This window comes from Hyla sarda, chromosome 2, assembly GCF_029499605.1.
Source record: "Hyla sarda isolate aHylSar1 chromosome 2, aHylSar1.hap1, whole genome shotgun sequence".
Lineage (NCBI taxonomy): Eukaryota > Metazoa > Chordata > Amphibia > Anura > Hylidae > Hyla > Hyla sarda.
Window position 1 is genome coordinate 438,083,511 of NC_079190.1, and position 19,733 is coordinate 438,103,243.

The following is a 19,733-nucleotide window of genomic DNA, read 5'->3' on the forward strand; positions in this document are numbered from 1 at the left end:
GGAAAATCTGTAGAATACGCGCACAGAAAACATGTGAGGACATTGCACACATTTGCCTAATCCAGGACCGTTCGGAAATGCAATGTCTCATGGACAGCAATGCATTTCCTTGCGGACTATGCAGAAAGAAAAGACTGGCATGGAAATTCTGCCGTGTGAATAGTGCAGCAGAATCTCATTGAAATCAATGGGGCTCTGCTGCAGCAGAATGTCCGCACGGTTCTACCTGTGTGAATCTGGCCTCAGAGGAAATACATCCAGAAACGTGTAGTCTGCATATTTTGTGTCTTTGAATCTGTCCTTATGGTGGTCATTATGATCTCCACAACACACTGGGCTTTTTGCTAATTTGCCAAAAGAAGCCTATTGGAAAATGAGACAGTTTGAGAAAAAAAAGCCACAGAAAATTTTTTTTTTTTTTAAATGTGGAAAAAAAAAACTCAATTTTTTGTAACACATTGAATATTTCACTATTGTAACATCTAAAAAGCAGCACACCAGAATAGGTCAGCTTGAAATGGGTGCAACTCAGTGGGGGACCCCGGTCACGGATCTCCAGACTTCAAGTAAAAGCAAGAACACTGCAGCAATCCAAGATGTAGAAAAATCTTGTGAAAATATTTATTCCACCATTGATACCTTTGGACCAATGATGGAATAAATATTTTCACAAGATTTTTCTACATCTCGGATTGCTGCAGTGTTCTTGCTTTTATTGTAACGTCTGGTTATGATGGGAAAAAACTAGAAACTACTGGAAAAAAGCACACACACAAAAACATAAAAAACTTCCCCCCACACAAGGGGGGTCCAATAGGTGCCCTGAACCTACATTTAAAAGGATAATGGCAGAAATTGCAAGTGTTGGCTGCTGATACTATTGCAATGACATTTCCATCTTCTATGCTTGTAGGATATCCTGTACACACAATAATGGATGTCAGGACTTCTGTTTTTGTACAAATGAATGACCCAAAACAAGATCAGAAAACACATCCTGTAGCGTAGCGTTACTAAAGAAAGGTTATACAATGGAATGAGCAAATAGTTAATTGTAAACAGAAAAACAAGGTCAGGAGCAGCTTTATACTTCAGTGCTGCAGATTGATGAGCAGCCTTATAAATAGCATTATATAATCAACAGTAAAGTCTAAACCACTGACAGGTGCAGTGAATAAGCTAGGTGACTGAGTCAGAGCATTTCCAACATGGCAGGATTTCAGGACTTGTGGGCTGTTCCCAATATGGTTTTGTCTAAACACTACCATATTGGGAACAACCCACAAGTTACTCTCTAAGGGTGCGTTCACACACTATTACTAGCAGCAGGTTTCCCACTGCGAGTTACGATACCATTGATTAAAATTGGTCCAAAGACAGTCCGCAATAGCGTCAGATTTGCGGACTGTCCACGGACCCATTCAAATTAATGGTAGCGTAACTCGCAGCGGGTTACCCGCAGCAGGAAAGCCGCTGCTAGTTACTAGCGTGTGAACGCACCCTAAAACTGGTCCAAGGAAGGATAACCAGTGAATTAGCAACCAGTTAATGGACTCCCAAGGCTTACTGATGCACATGTGGATGTAATATCGTTACTAAACATCCGTTTTCTGTGTAAAAACGGATGTATAATAACGGACAAAATAACGGGTGCTAATGGCTGAATAAAGTACGTCAAAATAACGGGCATATTCATCCGTTAAGACCCGTTATAACATCCCTCATGTACGGCCGTTTTAAGACCTCTGCCTACAGACTACTACTACTCCCATCATGGAATAGACTTATTTCCATGATGGGAGTAGTAGTTCCCTGGCTGCGGGAGTCTGCTGGTGGCTGGGGAGGCTAAATTAGTGTTTGTACTACTACCCCCATCATCAGGACCGGCGTTAGGTCGGGGCAAACCAGGCAATTGCCCCCTGCCAGCTGCTCAGCATAGGCCTAATCAAGGATGTCCCTGTTATCGTTCCACGGAGCCCCCCCGCGTTAACTTTTAAAACGCAGGGGCCGCCGGGAGTTAGTGCAGCTGGGACGTCACTGACGTCCTGTGCACGCGCCCATAGCAACGGCGGAGCTGTGAGGAGGAAGTGCGCCGGCCAGAATGGTAAGTCACCAGCACCAGCTGGCAGCCCGTCCTCTTCGGCGCTCTGACCACTGGTCCTCCGGTCCCGGGACCTACTGCTATGGTCTATAGGCCATAGCAGTAGCTCGTGACCCGGACCGGAGGACCGGTGGTCGGAACACTGAAGTGGAGCAGTACACAGACATACAGCCTCCAGCCATACACTGTATATGGCTGAAGGCTGTATGTCTGTGGGGGAACTGTACTACACCTAATGTGGGGAACTATACTGCACCTAATGTGGGGAACTATACTGCACACCTAATGTGGGGAGCTATACTGCCAACCTAATGTGGGGAGCTATACTGCCAACCTAATGTGGGGAGCTATACTGCCAACCTAATGTGGGGGGACTGTACTGCACCTAATGTGGGGGAACTGTACTGCACCTAATGTGGGGGAACTATACTGCCATCCTAATGTGGGGGAGCTATACTGCACCTTATGTGGGGAACTATACTGCACCTAATGTTGGGGAACTGTACTGCACCTAATGTGGGGGAACTATACTGCACCTAATGTGGGGGAACTGTACTGCACCTAATGTGGGGGAACTGCACTGCACACCTAATGTGGGGGAACTGCACTGCACACCTAATGTGGGGGGAACTATACTGCACCTAATGTGGGGGAACTATACTGCACCTAATGTGGGGGAACTATACTGCACCTAATGTGGGGGAACTTTACTGCACCTAATGTGGGGGAACTATACTGCACCTAATGTGGGGGAACTATACTGCACCTAATGTGGGGGAACTGTACTGCACCTAATGTGGGGGAACTGTACTGCACCTAATGTGGGGGAACTGTACTGCACCTAATGTGGGGGAACTGTACTGCACCTAATGTGGGGGAACTGTACTGCACCTAATGTGGGGGAACTGCACTGCACACCTAATGTGGGGGGAACTGTACTGCAAACCTAATGTGGGGGGAACTGTACTGTACACCTAATGTGGGGGGAACTGTACTGTACACCTAATGTGGGGGGGAACTGTACTGCACACCTAATGTGGGGGAAACTGTACTGCACACCTAATGTGGGGGAAACTGTACTGCACACCTAATGTGGAGGAACTGTACTGGCAACCTAATGTGGGGGAACTGTACTGCCAACCTAATGTGGGGGGGAACTATACTGCCAACCTAATGTGGGGGAACTATACAAAAATATAAAATTGTACTATTCTGATCCCTATAACTCTTATTTTTCTGTATATGAGGATGTATGAGGGTAATTTTTTGCGCTTTGATTTGTAGTTTTTACCGGTACAATTTTTGTTTTAATGGGACTTTTCAATTGCTTTTTAGATATTTTTTATGGTATTTGCAAAAATGTGCAAATCTGGTTAGTGCACTATTACGATTTTTGGGGCCCCACTTTTGATTTTGCCTAGGGCCACGCTAAGCCTAAAACCGGCTTTGCCCATCATGGAACAGACTCTGATGGGGGTTGTAGTACAGGGGCTTAGGGATTGATCGCACCGGGTCTCACTTCTGAGACCTGATGCGATTAGAAGTTATTAAACGGGGGGGGGGGGGGGGGGGGGGTTGGGGGGGCGTCATGCTGCGCTCCCCTGCAATGTACGATGTATTTTACTTTCATTTTTAAATTCCCCGCTGGGAGCCCTGAATGGCAGGTATGGAGGAGCCATTCACGGCTCCCGGCAGGGTTTTCAAACTTCAGTGAGTCCCCTTATTCCCCCCATGTGTATATGTACGATTTCCCCCCCTGTATATAGCGCTGCAAAGGCATATTATTATAGAAGGGCTGTGGGGGCCAGACATATAGCGTTATCTGGCCCCCACAGTGCTTCTATGTACATATGCCATCCTGTTTGGCCACTCCTACAAAATAACTATTAGGTAGCTAAAAAAGCTAAAAGGTTTATCCGAAGATTACAACCTAATCTCTATTCACAGAATAGGGGTAAGTTTCTGATCAGTTGGTGTCTGAAAGCTGGGCCCCTCACAAATCACTTGGGGGACAAGGGACACAGATTAGCATGATCAGTGAGAGGCCCAGCGGTCCAACCCACCACTGATCTAATACTTATCCCATCTACAGATGAGTAACCTCACTTTCTGGAGAGATGTCTGACTTGGCTTAAATCCACAGTCATCTTCTAAGGCTTCTTACTGAAGTCAGACCCTGACTTAAAAGAAAAACTACCTCCAAATGGTAATATTTTCCCAAAATGCCCAGTGAAACATTAATGCCCTATAAGTCTTCACACATCTGTATAACACTCTCCTCAAGGAGAAACGCTATCCCTTTGGTTTCACCTACCTAAATATTGTACAACGCAACCACACTCCTTCATAGTAGTGTGTTCCCTAATGGAAATGGCCTCCACCAGGATAAGGCTGTGGTAATACTGCAAAAAGTACAACAATTAAGAGTGTCAGCGCTAAAAATGATGGTAAGGATGGTAATGAATTACATTGTGCTGTTTTATCAAAATTCTACCAAAAATGCTAAAATGGTCCCATGTTGTTAAATGGACATTTAACATCATGGGTAGAAAATGGCATCTGGCTACTGTGGTAAAATATTGCAGAACATCCAATTAACACTAAATGTGAACTTGACCCAAAGATATCCCTAATGAACTTAAATGCTTGACATGGAGGTTGAGAATATGCCAGATGCCTATATGTTACCTAATACAAGGGAAAAGAAAAAGAGGATTGTCAAAGAGGACAAAGCCTATCATATTTTTCACAATGAACACTAACTAACCGGGTCTGCACATCCAACACAACTAGAATATTACCAAATATAGTGAACACCGTAAAATCTCACCATAAAATCTTCTGGTCTGTGGAAGTCTACTAGTAGTACATTTTATGCCATAAATACCATATTTATTGTTATGAATGAGGGGAACCATTTCAGTTTCGCAGTTTATTTCAAAATTAGAGTTAAAATAAAAAAACATTGTGTTGTCAATGCCAGCAATGAACCTCTAGTCCAGTAATAAAACGACAGGTCATGAAATATCCTGGATGCCAGACCAGGGATGTATAGTGCAATGTCCAGTACTTAGTGGAGATAACCGAGAACGCTCAGCTTTTCTTTTCTGCTTTCTCGTCATGTAAAAAATGTAATGTGTTGATCATCATGTAGCGTGAGAAGAACAGGTAGATATGACGAAACCAGAGGAGTTGACTCTGATGATGCCACATTGCCTCCTGGAACACAACCAGACATAATAAATATGTTATGGGAAATCAATTTGATAAATAGAACAGAAATTAATCCTGAAGCTGTCGAGTCATAGTTCTATATTTTTTAACGTTTTACTTTAAAGCGTACCAGACAGATCCAACAAAAAAAATTTTTTAATCTATCGCTCAGTACCTAATCATGATCACAGGTGTCTAGCACCTTTATTTTTTTTTTTATTAAACTTTTAATTTAGCTCACTAGTCTGAATTCCTCTCAAAGGGAGGGGGTGTGGCCTCACTGTACAGGTCTCCGCCCCCTCCCTCAGTATGCTGTCTGGTCACATCTCCCCTAGCATTAGCAAAACTACAACTCCCAGCTTGTCCTCACTGACAGTAGCGGGACACAAGCTGACAGTGGGAGGATTTTTCCTCCAGGTGTGAGCCCTGCACTCACAGCCGTCAATCAAGGAAGTGTGTCCATGACATAGGTGATGATGCATGGACACAGCAGGACTAGTATTTGTCCAAGCAGGCAGGGGGGCAGTTGTTTGACTGGCTTTTTCAGTATGAAATACTGAAAATGTTCCAATGAAAGTAATTGCAAAACCTATTGGTTATACATGCTTTACAACATATCAAAAGTTTTTGTATCTGACAGTATCCATTTAAATTTACTGGTCCATTTTTAAGTAGAAGCACACAGAACATAGGAAAGTAGGGAATCCCCCCTATTAGGTATAAGCCCCCAGTAGGTAGGTAGTCAGGTAGGTAAGGAACCTACCATTAGGTAGATGCTTCCATTAAGTATGTTCCCCCAATAAGTGCCCTCCAAAACAAAATCATAAAAATCCCACTGACCTTCCCTTCACTCCTGCACTGAGCCCTTTGCATCCTCCACTCTGTTAGTGGTGAAGGACCTTCTCCTTTGCACCGTTATCCAGAGCGGTACAGGACCTGCTGTGCAATGAAATGACGTCATCACACCTGGGATAACGGCACAAAGGAGAAGGCCCTGCACCACTCCGGATACCAGAGTGAACAATAAAGAGTCCTCATCGAAGGAACAGAGAGGTACAGGTACACGTGCAGTAAGATCCCTATGTTTAGGTTGAAATAGTTATTTATATTCACATATGGGCACTATGTCATCAGCTCCTGGATGGTTTAGCACACAGTAGACTTTAAAGGGGTACTCCAGTGGAAAACTATTTTTTTCAAATCATCGGGTGCCAGTAAGTTGATTTGTAAATTACTTTTATTTAAACATCTATTAGCTGCTGTATGATCCACAGGAAGTTGTATAGTTCTTTTCTGTCTGACCACAGTTCTCTCTGCTCACACCTCTGTCCATTTGAGAAATAGTCCAGAGTAGGAACAAATCCCCATAGCAAACCTAACCTGCTCTGAACAGTTCCTGACAGGGACAGATGTGTCGGCAGAGAGAACTGTGGTCAGACAGAAAAGAACTACAGAACCTCCTCTGTTGTATACAGCAGCTGATAAGTAATGGAAGGATTAACATTTTTTTATAGAAGTAATTTACAAATCTGCTTAGCTTTCTGGAGCCCCTTTAAGGCTGAAGGAGAATACAGAGCATAATACACAACACAGAGGAGAATACACAACACACACATAATATATATTATATATACGTATATACATCCACTGTGAAAGATTTGTATTTGGTTTTTAACAGTAAGGTTGATATAAATATTTGTATTTGTAGGCTGATTATATGAACTCTACAATACAAAACCCTCTGGGAGAAAACAATAGATCCTCTAAGGATAGCTAACACACCAGCACCACCAGTGCGCAATTGATGCTCTACTTTTAACACAGTGGGAAGCTTTGTGCAATGCAGGGCTAATTCTGTTTCCACATATAAAAGTTATACAATGGAGGCATTCATCATATAAAAAGGGTGAAACTGGCTGCAAGATATAAACTTAAAGGGGTACTTCGGTGAAAACCTTTTTTCTTTTAAATCAACTGGTGGCAGAAAGTTAAACATATTTGTAAATTACTTCTATTAAAAAATCTTAATCCTTCCAGTACTTATTAGCTGCTGAATGCTACACAGGAAATTCCTTTCTTTTTGGAACACTGATGACATCACGAACACAGTGCTCTCTGCTGACATCTCTGTCAATTTTAGCAACCATGCATAGCAGATGCATAGCAGATGTATGCTAAGGGCAGCATGGTGGCTCAGTGTTTAGCACTACTGCCTTGCAGTGCTGGGGACTTGGGTTCAAATCCCACTAAGGACAACAATAAATAAAGCGTTACTATCTTTATAATAACATCAGCAGAGAGAACTGTGTTCGTGATGTCATCAGAGAGCATTCCAAAAAGAAAAGAATTTCCTCCGTAGTATTCAGCAGCTAATAAGTACAGGAAGGATTAAGATTTTTTAATAGAAGTAATTTACAAATATCTTTAACTTTCTGCCACCAGTTGATTTAAAAGAAAAAAAGTTTTCACCGGAGTACCCCTTTAAAGGGAACCTGTCATCCCTTTATGCTGCCCGAACCACAAGTCATTAGCTGGTCCCCGGCAGCATCTTCTTCCCCCCACTAGCCTTGTTTTGCTATGAATTATTACTGGCTAATAAAACAGTGGGGACATAACCTAAGAGCGTAGTGCTTTACCGTATTTTTCGCCGTATAAGACGCACTTTTTCTTCCCCAAAACTGGGGGGGAGTTGGTGCGTCTTATAAGGCAAATACACATTAAAACCCTTTCCTATCGGGTCGGTCCCTGCGGCCATCAACGGCTGGGACCCGCGGCTAATACAGGACATCACCGGTCGCGGTGATGCCCTGTATTAACCCTTCAGACGTGGCGATCAAAGCTGACCGCCGCGTCTGAAGCGAAAGGGACACTAACCCGGCTGCTCAGTCGGGCTGTTCGGGATTGCCGATGTGAGTAGTAGTTTTGCAACAGCTGGAGGCACCCCTAGTTGGGAAACACTGACCTATACTATACACTACTATATAGTCCAACATGCTGGGAGTTGTAGTTTTGCAACAGCTGGAGGCACCCTGGTTGGCAAACACTGACCTATACTACATACTACTATATAGTCCAACATGCTGGGAGTAGTAGTTTTGCAACAGCTGGAGGCACCCCTAGTTGGGAAACACTGACCTATACTATACACTACTATATAGTCCAACATGCTGGGAGTTGTAGTTTTGCAACAGCTGGAGGCACCCTGGTTGGCAAACACTGACCTATACTATATAGTCCAACATGCTGGGAGTAGTAGTTTTGCAACAGCTGGAGGCACCCCTAGTTGGGAAACACTGACCTATACTATATACTACGATATAGTCCAACATGCTGGGAGTTGTAGTTTTGCAACAGCTGGAGGCTGTAGGGTTGTTTGTTACATCTATTTAAAAGGGTACTCCACTGCCCCAGTGTTCAGATCATTTAGTTCCAAAAGCCCATTTAGTTCCGCTACACCACCTCAATGCAAGTCTCAATGTAAAAAAAATAAAAATACCGTGAAATACCGTGATACTTTAGAAAAATACCGGGATACTAATTTTTGGTCATATCGCCCAGCACTAGCAGGGGGTGCTACCGCTGGGACCCCCACAATCCTCTGGATGAGGCCCGATTCTGCTCCTCTAATGTGTGTATCGTAGCCAGCACGGAACCTGGCCAAAAAACGCCCCCTCTATTCATCATTTCTATGGGAGAGGCGGAGACACAGCTTTGTGTGCCTTCACCTCTCCTATAGAGATGAATGGAGGGGGCGTGGGTCCCCAAGGGACTTTGCCCAAGGGACTAATACCCAAGGAAGCTGCTCTGGACTACCCCACCAATCTTTCTCGTTGGCACTACATTACCTTTGCCTGTTTGTACTGCCTTCCCGATGATATAAAGAGAACATCTTGGCCGTAGAGCCAGCTCAGAAGTAGATCCAGTATGGAGATATATTTCCTGAATATACTCACAGATTCCAACACCAAAACAGAGCATCCTATGCAGATCAATACAGACAAAACACCAGTAAGTTTTATGTAACAGTGGTGCTAACAAATGTAGACTCTAAAAGATTTTTTTTTTTCTCAAAATATACCACACCTGTCCATAGGTTGTGCCTGGTATTGCAGCTTAGCTAAATTGAAATGATCAGGAATGAGCTGCAATACCAAACACAACCAGTGGACAGGTGTGGCGCTGTTTTTGGAAGAACGTAGCCATGTCTGTCTTTCTCATCTTCTACACCTTTAAATCTAAACAATGATTGTCAGTTATATATTCGGGACATTTTTTCGTGATGGGTTTAACTATATAGATACATATATGTCCATTATTATGACCAATTCATGATTTACCAGATTACCCACCAGGACAAATATAGGGACTTACTGGCGCCCCCTATACACAGTAGATACACATTTTCTCATTATCTACCAGTGATTACACAATGTATGTTATGAAAGCCCAAATAGTGAGAAGTCAGTGCCTGCACTCCATGTGTTAATATTTATCAGGACTGTGGCACTCACCTCATGGTCCCGGGTCATGGTACAGTTGTACACCTGCTTAAGAGTGGGACTGTGACGTCACTAGAGATAAAATCTGTAATGTGCACATATAATGACTGGAATTATCCAAGAGATGGAGCTCTTTCCATGGGAAATAGCAGAAAGAACTGGGCGGAAGAATACTGGCTAAGTGCTGCTGCTCCTGCTATGAAAAATGCTTCTAGATGTTACATTGTGCTTTGTTATCCAAGAGTAAGAAGAAAAGTCACTTCCTGAAGCTGATGTGATACAACGAGCTGTCAACTATGGGTTAATAAGGGACAGCTGCTGACGGCCATCAACGGGGTGAACATTGTGAATACAAATGATACGTCTGTGACTTAAAAATTTCTGCCATCTTGTAAGCTTCTCCAACAAACTTGAATCCTGACCCATTATCCACAATTCACCCTGTCCTACCAAAGACATAACTAAAAAACTTGTAGAGCGTTGACATGATGATATAGTTGCTATTACACTGTGGCTACTGACAGTTGTAGTCTTAGAGACCTGTGATGTAGAATAAAGGGTATGTTCAAACAATGGATTTTCCATTTTAAAAACATTTTCAGCGTTCAGGCTGTGGATTCAGCCCAATTTTCCCCCAATTAATGTGGCTAATCCGCACCCAGGATACTTGATGTGACATGCAATTTCTATATTTTTCCATTTTGGCGATTGAAGACTGAATCTCTACACACACGGGATTATACTACTGTTAAAACATATTCATACCCTCCTCAAAATGTTTCTCTGTCCCCAAAGCATCATCACAAATTAATTACAGCACTAAAGGTTTCTTTCAATGAAATGGGGGCAATATTTAATTTATTTATTTATTTAAAGTCAGGCAAAGAGGATCACATAGTAGTTTCCTACCTGAGAATCCTCGCTGTCTACTGATACTGCTGTAGTGGTGTGCTAAATGGTAAGGTTTACTGTACATGTAAATATATACATTTACCTATCATGCCAATTAGAATTGTTCTTGGTTGAGCTTTCTCTTTATGCATAGTGGTCGTAAACTTGCAGGACCTATAACTTCCCTGGATTAATGGCTTTTATTGTATATTTATATGCACACATTGAAGACAGGCATCCAGGTATGTATCCTGTCAGTAAGTATAAGCACAGGTATATAACCTTCTCCCATACACACACAGGCCTCAGGTCAGCTCAGGAAACCGTAACACAGATAATCACTTTATAAGAGGATGTAGATATACAGCGGACCATACACATTAGATTAAGGTTGGTTGAATGAACCAATTTCAAGGGGTCAGGCCAACCATCTGATGTGTATAGGGGCCTCCTGACTTTCCCCCAGTGATACATGTTGGCCAGTTAAATTTCAACCTGCCTGATTGTTTTGTTCTGAATGGAGATCATCCGTGGCCAGCGGTGTCCGGTGGCGGATTACTCCTATCTCCTCATTCAGAACTTTTGCATTCTCTGCCAAGATGAGCACCCATGTGTAGAGAGGGAGAGGAAGAGAGACCGCGACTGAACCTGAACTGATTACTATAGTCTTATGTTGACTCAAGTTCAAGTCAGCAGAACTGTGGGAGGTGCAACTATTGTGCCTATAATATGGCTTAACACACACATTCCTACACTGCAAAGATTCCAGCAGACAACTCATACCTTTAGGTAACTTTCCAGAGTCGTGGAGGGATCTATGAAAAAAGGAGACACAGACACATTTAGAGGACATAAAGAAAGTAAAATATAAAAATATACGTGGACACCATAAAACTCATTTTCTGAACATTATCTTTTATGCTGCTTTAGCAGTTTCTAACAGCATTTAGATATAGGACCCATGGACATAGGCAACAATAGACAGGAACTGTCCCATTCACATAAATGGGAAACAGATCTGGAAATGCTCTGTGACCTTTTCAGATGTCATTCTACACAGAGAGTGAGGTTGATCTGTGAGCAATAGCTATTGTGTATACTTCTGTTATCTATACATTGGTGTCACCTTTTGTTGTACTCCTGTCTAAGATGAAGGACACTGCTAGAAATTGTTCTGTACAAAACAGGTCTTAGATTAGTTTTAGGCCTAGTAGCCAGAATGGAAACTGAAAGATTTCAGGATTATATTAAATATAGATAGTAAAATTGAAAATGAGAAAAACAATCACCAAAAATTATTCTAATTTTTTTTATTGACATTTTCTCATGACAGATTCCCTTTAAGTGTATCCCAAAGATAGGAAGGGTGCTGTCATGTACTGTCATGGATAGCAGATGGGAGAAGAATGTGCTGCAGACAATATGAAAAGAAAGAAGTAGTAAACTTCTGATTACACCCCCTCCTGTAGGCTTGCATTGAGGGGCGGAGCATGATGTCACGCGGGGGCGGGGGCGTGACGTCACACGCCGCCGGCCCTGCGGTCGAGCGTAATCAGACCCGGAGCGAACACGCTCTGGGGACCGATTACAAACGGGGTCCCGCGTGCATGATCACGGGCGTCCCCAGCTGCGCGACTCCCACTATCAGGCATCTTAACCCCTATCCTTTGGATAGGGGTTAAGATGTGTAAGCACCGGAGTACCCCTTTAAGACAGTATCTGACTTTACAGCCTCATGCTTCCTTTATACATGACATGTTTATGGTATCACTGGAATAACTTCCATCTATTTCCTTCCATTATCTATGTTTGATCATTGCTGGATATGGCATGCATTGTGCTCTTCACATCTACGTCATATTAAATATTTAGCAGTTAACTGAATATCATAAAAATCAGTGAGACATTTTAACTATATGATGGTATGTTGGAGAAATTACATTTTCCGGTATTGAATGGGTTAGGGGTAATGTTTCAGTTCACCTGCGGTGGCAGTATGGTGGCAGTGCCAACTGCATTCTTACTACTGGGTTCCCATGCAGGGGGTCTTATCTGTGGACACTCTGTTATCAGTATAACATCGGGGAACTTGTCTAACAAAAAAGTAATTGGGCAATTTAGACATGCCCTTTAAATATTTTGTCAGATAGAAGCTTATTCTATAAAAGCACTCTACATTACATTCATAATATACAGTTGGTCACAATCAGTCCGGTTTTAGCCTATAACTCTATAAAATCTATTTTCATGTTCTAACAAAACAAGGTACTAAGGGAAAGTGAGTGACAAGGATAAATGTTCTTTACCAGTATACAGCCCATTAGCTATGGAACTGTAAAATGGATAAATGACCATGATCTGACTGCTCCTTCTTCCTTGAAGGCAAACCCTAACATGGCTTGTGATTCCAGTTTGGCAAAGTCTTCTGAGAGTCAACGCCTTCCTAATATCTGACTGTGGGACCCAGGCCAACTAGAGAAAAGGTTCTACTATTCAGAAACTCAGCTAAGGCTCCCGGACAGCACAGGATCCTCAGATGACTGAAAAATCTTATTCTGGATGCACAAGTACAATAAATAAAGTGTTATTTCTGGAACCATGAAAACTTAGGGGGTCACTTATTAACATGTGCGACTTTTGCTTGTTTGTTGGTCAGTTTAAAAGTTGCCTGCGTCTTTTGCTAAATACCAGCTAACGTGGAGCGCACTCATCCTGGTGCGTGTTCCTCGTCCCATCTGGAGTGGCCATTACGCAAAACTGTGCGACTTTTGCGAAAAAGTACATTATAAATCAGCACGTAAACTGTGTGCTTAGGAAACCACATCCCACCACGCCCACTGGATTCAACGTAGCAGAAAGCCGTATATGACGGCAAAATACACATCATAAATGTGATGCACGCTGTACACAACGACTTTCAAATATAAAGGCCTTTTTGATCTTATCCAGCAGGTCTTCAAATATGTTCACATAACTTTTGAAAAGTCATGGAGACATGTCAGAAGACATGTCAGATCATGCAATCTACAGAAGGGGCCTGGGAAGATTTCTGAACTGGAGAATAAAAGCATTCTTTATGTTATGGAAGAACAGACAGACAGATACATGAAAGGCCCCATGCGTCTCCTTGCTCTAACAGCTATATAAGGCCATGTTCACTCGGCTGATTCCATGCGGAATGTCCAGCCAGAAAACACATTTTCGCAGGTGCTAGGACCACTCGTAAATGCACCGTCAAATAGACAGCAAAGCATTTCCGATCAGAATCTGCAGAAAGAATAGACATGACTATTCTTTCTGTTGATGCCTGAATCTGGATTTCCGGTGTGTGAACAGTGCAGCAGAATAACATTAAAATCAATTGGACTGCAGCTGAATGTCCATGCTGAATTTTTTTACGGACATTCCGCCGTGTGAACATGGCCTTACAGTGTTAGCAGTTTGGAAAGTGAATTGAGAATTAAAATAGACAGTTTACAGTTACACCAGATTTATCAATCAGCCTGAAACACTTTGATAAATCTGATGCATTTAAAGACCATCTTTTTAAGCTTTCACTGTGAAAGAATGAGTTTTGGTAAATCTGGGACAAATGTCTCCATCATTACAATACTACAAATACAAGTTTAGTAGTTTCCATTCTAGATCTTTTAGAGTGTTATGATGACCCTTGGATTGCATTATTTTGTAGAAAATATGGATACATTTCTTGCAGGGCTTGTAAAAAGGATTGTGGAATTCTAATGCATCTGGATTGATTTTGTGTCTTCAGCAGTAAAACTTCACAAGGACATCAAATAAGAGTATTTTCCAGCTGGGAGAACATTCAGACCTGGACAATTACGTTTACAATGGAAGCATCATAAAGTCATTACATCTCAGGAACAATCGCTGAGCATTGTTTGCAGAAATCAACACAAGAAGAATGTACAAAGGAACAAGATGTTTGTGAACACAGCAAGAACAATGAAGAATTTGAAGCTTGACCTGCACAGTGATATAGGTTGTCCTGCGCTCCTGCTTGTTACATTATATACTGTATGCTGACCACCTTACTGGCGCTGGTTGTTGAAAATGAGGTATAACAACGTAGATCATAGACTATTACAATATAAATCATTCATATAAAATATCTATTGTATGTTTCATTTCACATTTACAGTGCATAGTGAAAGTATTCGGCCCCCTTTAACTTTTCGACCTTTTGCCACATTTCAGGCTTCAAACATAAAGATATAAAACTGTAATTCTTTGTGAAGAATCAACAACAAGTGGGACACATTCATGAAGTGGAACAAAATTTATTGGATCTTTCAAACTTTGTTAACAAATAAAAAACTGAAAAATTGTGAGTGCCTCTTTACTTTCAGTGCAACAAACTCTCTCCAGAAGTTCAGTGAGGATCTCTGAATGATCCAATGTTGACCTAAATGACTAATGATGATAAATAGAATCCACCTATGTGTAATCAAGTTTCCGTATAAATGCACCTGCACTGTGATAGTCTCAGAGGTCCGTTTAAAGCGCAGAGAGCATCATGAAGAACAAGGAACACACCAGGCAAGTCCGAGATACTGGTGTGGAGAAGTTTAAAGCCGGATTTGGATACAAAAAGATTTCACAAGCTTTAAACATCCTAAGGAGCACTGTGCAAGTGATAATATTGAAATGGAAGGAGTATCAGACCACTGCAAATCTACGAAGACCAGGCCGTCCCTCTAAACTTTCAGTTCATACAAGGAGAAGACTGATCAGAGATGCAGCCAAGAGGCCCATGATCACTCTGGATGAACTGCAGAGATCTACAGCTGAGGTGGGAGACTCTGTTCATAGGACAACAATCAGTCATATACTGCACAAATCTGGCCTTTATGGAAGAGTGGCAAGAAGAAAGCAATTTCTTAAAGATATCCATAAAAGGTGTTGTTTAAAGTTTGCCACAAGCCACCTGGGAGACACCAAACATGTGGAAGAAGGTGCTCTGGTCAGATGAAACCAAAATCAAACTTTTTGGCAACAATGCAAAACTTTATGTTTGGCGTAAAGGCAACACAGCTCATCACCCTGAACACACCATCCCCACTGTCAAACATGGTGGTGGCAACATCATGGTTTGGGCCTGCTTTTCTTCAGCAGGGACAGGGAAGATGGTTAAAATTGATGGGAAGATGGATGGAGCCAAATACAGGACCATTCTGGAAGAAAACCTGATGGAGTCTGCAAAAGACCTGAGACTGGGATGGAGATTTGTCTTCCAACAAGACAATGATCCAAAACATAAAGCAAAATCTACAATGGAATGGTTCACAAATAAACATATACAGGTGTTAGAATGGCCAAGTCAAAGTCCAGACCTGAATCCAATCGAGAATCTGTGGAAAGAACTGAAAACTGCTGTTCACAAACGCTCTCCATCCAACCTCACGGAGCTCCAGCTGTTTTGCAAGGAGGAATGGGCAAAAATTTCAGTCTCTCGATGTGCAAAACTGATAGAGACATACCCCCAAAGTGACTTACAGCTGCAATCGCAGCAAATGGTGGCGCTACAAAGTATTAACTTAAAGGGTACCTCTCATCAAATAAACTTTTGATATATTTTAGATTAATGAATGTTGAATAACTTTCCAATAGCATGTTAATGAAAAATATGCTTCTTTCTATTGTATTTTTCCCGATCAGTCCTGTCAGCAAGCATTTCTGACTCATGCTGGAGTCCTAAACACTCAGAGCTGCCAGCCTGCTTTGTTCACAGCCAAACAGGCTGTGAACAAAGCAGGCTGGAAGCTCTGAGTGTTCTCCTTTGTGAACAAAGCAGACTGGCAGCTCGTAGTGTTTAGGACTCCAGCATGAGTCTGAAATGCTTGCTGCCAGGACTGGTAGGGAGACCCCTAGTGGTCATTTCTTCAAAGTGGAAAATTAAATAGAAAGAAGCATATTTTTTAATAACATGCAATTGTGAAGTTATTCTGCATACATTAATCTATAATATATCAAAAGTTTTTTTGATGAGAGGTACCCTTTAAGGGGGCTGAATAATTTAGCACGCCCAATTTTTCAGTTTTCTATTTGTTAAAAAAGTTTGAAATATCCAATACATTTTGTTCCACTTCATGATTGTGTCCAACTTGTTGTTGATTCTTCACAAAAAAATTGCAGCTTTATATCTTTATATTTGAAGCCTGAAATGTGGCAAAAGGTCGAAAAGTTCAAGGGGGCCAAATACTTTCACTATGCACTGTAACTTCAAATAGCTTCAAAGTGCTACACCTTTATATGTGTGCAATGTCAAGTGGACAAGTATAAAGCCCTATTTTGTCTTTTATGAGCACTCCCACTATGAGTTTTGGACCATGTTCACACAGTTTTGGGCTGTATTTTCAGCATTAAACAGTTTTTCAGTTATATTTGCACAAAAAATGGTTGTTTTTATAAAGGACTGCAAGAACGCACCAAAAAAACAAGAAACCAGAGCGGCAGTTTTTCTGGCCGTAAACACTGTTAAAAAAAAAAAAGATTATGTACAAATGGCTGCTTTACTATGGAGTTCAATACAACTTAATAGAAGAAAAAAAAAAATTTTTGGCCAGTTTTACGGACCAGACACTGGCAAACATATACGGTAGGAAAACCAAAGAAATGGACAGGCGTCCTGCACTCACCGCATGAGACCTGGTTATCCGGCTACCATCTTGGGCTGCTCACGCTGTCTTGAAGTCCCTACCGGAGGAGCAGCATGAGATGGGAGCCGGATAACCAGGTCTCATGCGGTGAGTGCAGGACGCCTGTCCATTTCTTTGGTTTACCGATTGCTGACTACTGTTTGCATTGTCCTAGCACCGCCGTTAATGGTCATAGCTGGTTGCCTTACCTGGAGTGAGTATATCCATCTCGAGGACCTGCGGGCTAAAGGTATCGGTGCCACTGTTTTGTTCTTTGGTTGTTATATTTCGTAAACATAAACTGTGTCAACATAGTCTCATAGACAAGTACAAGATATTTCCTTTCAACATAACATTATTATTTTTTACGTCATGAAAGCCTAAACAAAAAAATACACAAGCGCAAACTGTGCCATCAACCAGAACCTGTAGAAAGGTGGAAAATGCACTCTAAGCCAATTCACTTGTGAAACAGGCAGGAAGATATTAATAAATGTATTTCAGTCAAATGGTATGTCTGTATTTTGTAACCTATTCTCTTCCTCCATCTCATATCACTCAAAAAATAGAAAAAGAGAGATAATCTCCTACAGCTCAGACCCTGGAAAATATCTTGCTCCACTAAGGTTTCTAATTTGATCACCATTATTACTTGTCATAGGGTTCACAGAATTGAGACCTGAACCAATCAGGTTTAAATTAGGACATTAGTAGCAGAGCCTGTTAGTAAAATCAGGATTGGGGCGTTGGTCCCGCTGTGGAAAACACAATTGTTATTGAATACAAAGTCCATACAGGATCGCTTTGTTTCTGAATAGAGAAATAGGTGATGTAGCTGAGTCAAAAAAAAAGAAAAAAGTACTCTTTTAATCGAGTTGAAGAAGGTGGGAAACAAGAGAGCCATTGGAAGTCTAGTTAAAGGTCCTGAGGCATGTAAACTGGAAGCAGGTAACTACTACTTGGCAATGGTACATCCCAGGGGAACAGAAAGTTTAGTCCCTAATGGGGAAGCATGGTGGCCAGGACAGCGTCCAGAACCCAGGACAGCGCTGGGGTCCTGGGTTCAAATCCCACCAAGCATATGCAATGAGTTTGTATTTTCTCTCCCACATTTGAAAACCAGCTGATTATTATTATTAGTTATAGGACACTTTTCTCTCCAAGCCTCCAACAAGTGATGCTGACAGATCTGTAATCAAAGGGTTAAAGGCAGTAAGGAGACTAACATAGAACTAAAGGATTAAGGGTCGAGGACACAGAGTCTCCTTGAGCAAGTTCACCTACAACGTTAGGTCAAGGTGATAGGAAGGCTCCTTCTCTATAAAACAATAGCAATCAGGTCAAGAACAAAGAGTAAACAGTGGTTCTTCAGTTGACACTTCAAGAAAAAAAATGAAAGAACTTTATAAAACATCAATACCCTGGTCTTATCGGTGGCACTGGCTGTATAAAAATGTGGGTAAGAGGCTATGAATTATGGGACAGATGTACTTGGAAAGTAATTGTTCCGGAGACACACTTCTCTTGCACGGAGGCTTCTCAGAAAGCGTAAAAGCCTTAGTTGGCCTGCGTGGTGAGTCTTTCCCTTGCCGCTAACAATTGTATCCCATGTACATTGTAAGAGAAAGAAAAAGTGACTTTTGTCAATGGTCTTCGAAAATCGTATGGAGAGTCCATAGTGAGCGGACAGAGTGCTAAGCAAAGACCGGGAGACAAAGAAGACAGGGACAGAAAAACAAAAGGAAAAGCATAAAACAGGAAGAGATAAGCAAAGAAACAAACATCCAAAAGGAGAGTTACGTGATGGCTATAGGGCAGGAGAAGTGAGCACTAAGAGGACAAAAGCCAATAGAAAAGTAGGCTGAGCACAAAGAGGCGAGCAGCAGCGCTGTAAACACCGGGCAGTCATCAATAGAGCAAGAGTTACAGAGAAACAGAAGGTTATTCAAAGGCAGGAGGAGGGGAGAACAGGCTTCCAAGGCAAAAGGGGGAGACCAGAACAAAAAAATGATATGTTAAGAGAAAAACAACTTATGGCAGGTAACGTATAGTCATAAAATAGCGTCCTAGACAGACACTGGAATAAGGGCACTCATAGGGTTAAAGATAACTAGAGAATTGATATGAGTGAAATGTTATGGATCAGAGTTTAATAGCATGAATGATAACCATTATACAGCAATCTGCTGTGGTGACCAAAGGGTTAAGTCCACTGCATTATAATAAAACACCTTGATTGCAAAGGACAGAGGGGAAAATGCTCAGACTGAAAAGGCCAACAGTTCTGGTACAAGTAAATCACAGCCCTGGACGCTCACTAAAAGCCTGGTATCCAAGGCCCCAGAAAGCAGCTGCCACAGTATCCGTGAT

The 19,733-nt window shown here is 41.9% G+C and overlaps 1 protein-coding gene across 1 annotated transcript in view; it reads right to left on the reverse strand.

Annotated features, from left to right (window-relative positions):
• Positions 1 to 4,992: 4,992 nt before the first annotated feature.
• Positions 4,993 to 19,733, reverse strand: part of PIGL (phosphatidylinositol glycan anchor biosynthesis class L) — a 147,601-nt gene continuing 132,860 nt past the window's right edge. Inside the window, exons 5-7 of the mRNA XM_056559223.1 lie at positions 11,488 to 11,519; positions 9,160 to 9,293; positions 4,993 to 5,320 (exon numbers count right to left, since the gene is read on the reverse strand). Coding sequence (XP_056415198.1) covers positions 5,195 to 5,320; positions 9,160 to 9,293; positions 11,488 to 11,519 — 292 coding nt within the window. The 3' untranslated portion in view covers positions 4,993 to 5,194. The remainder of the gene's footprint in view (positions 5,321 to 9,159; positions 9,294 to 11,487; positions 11,520 to 19,733) is intronic.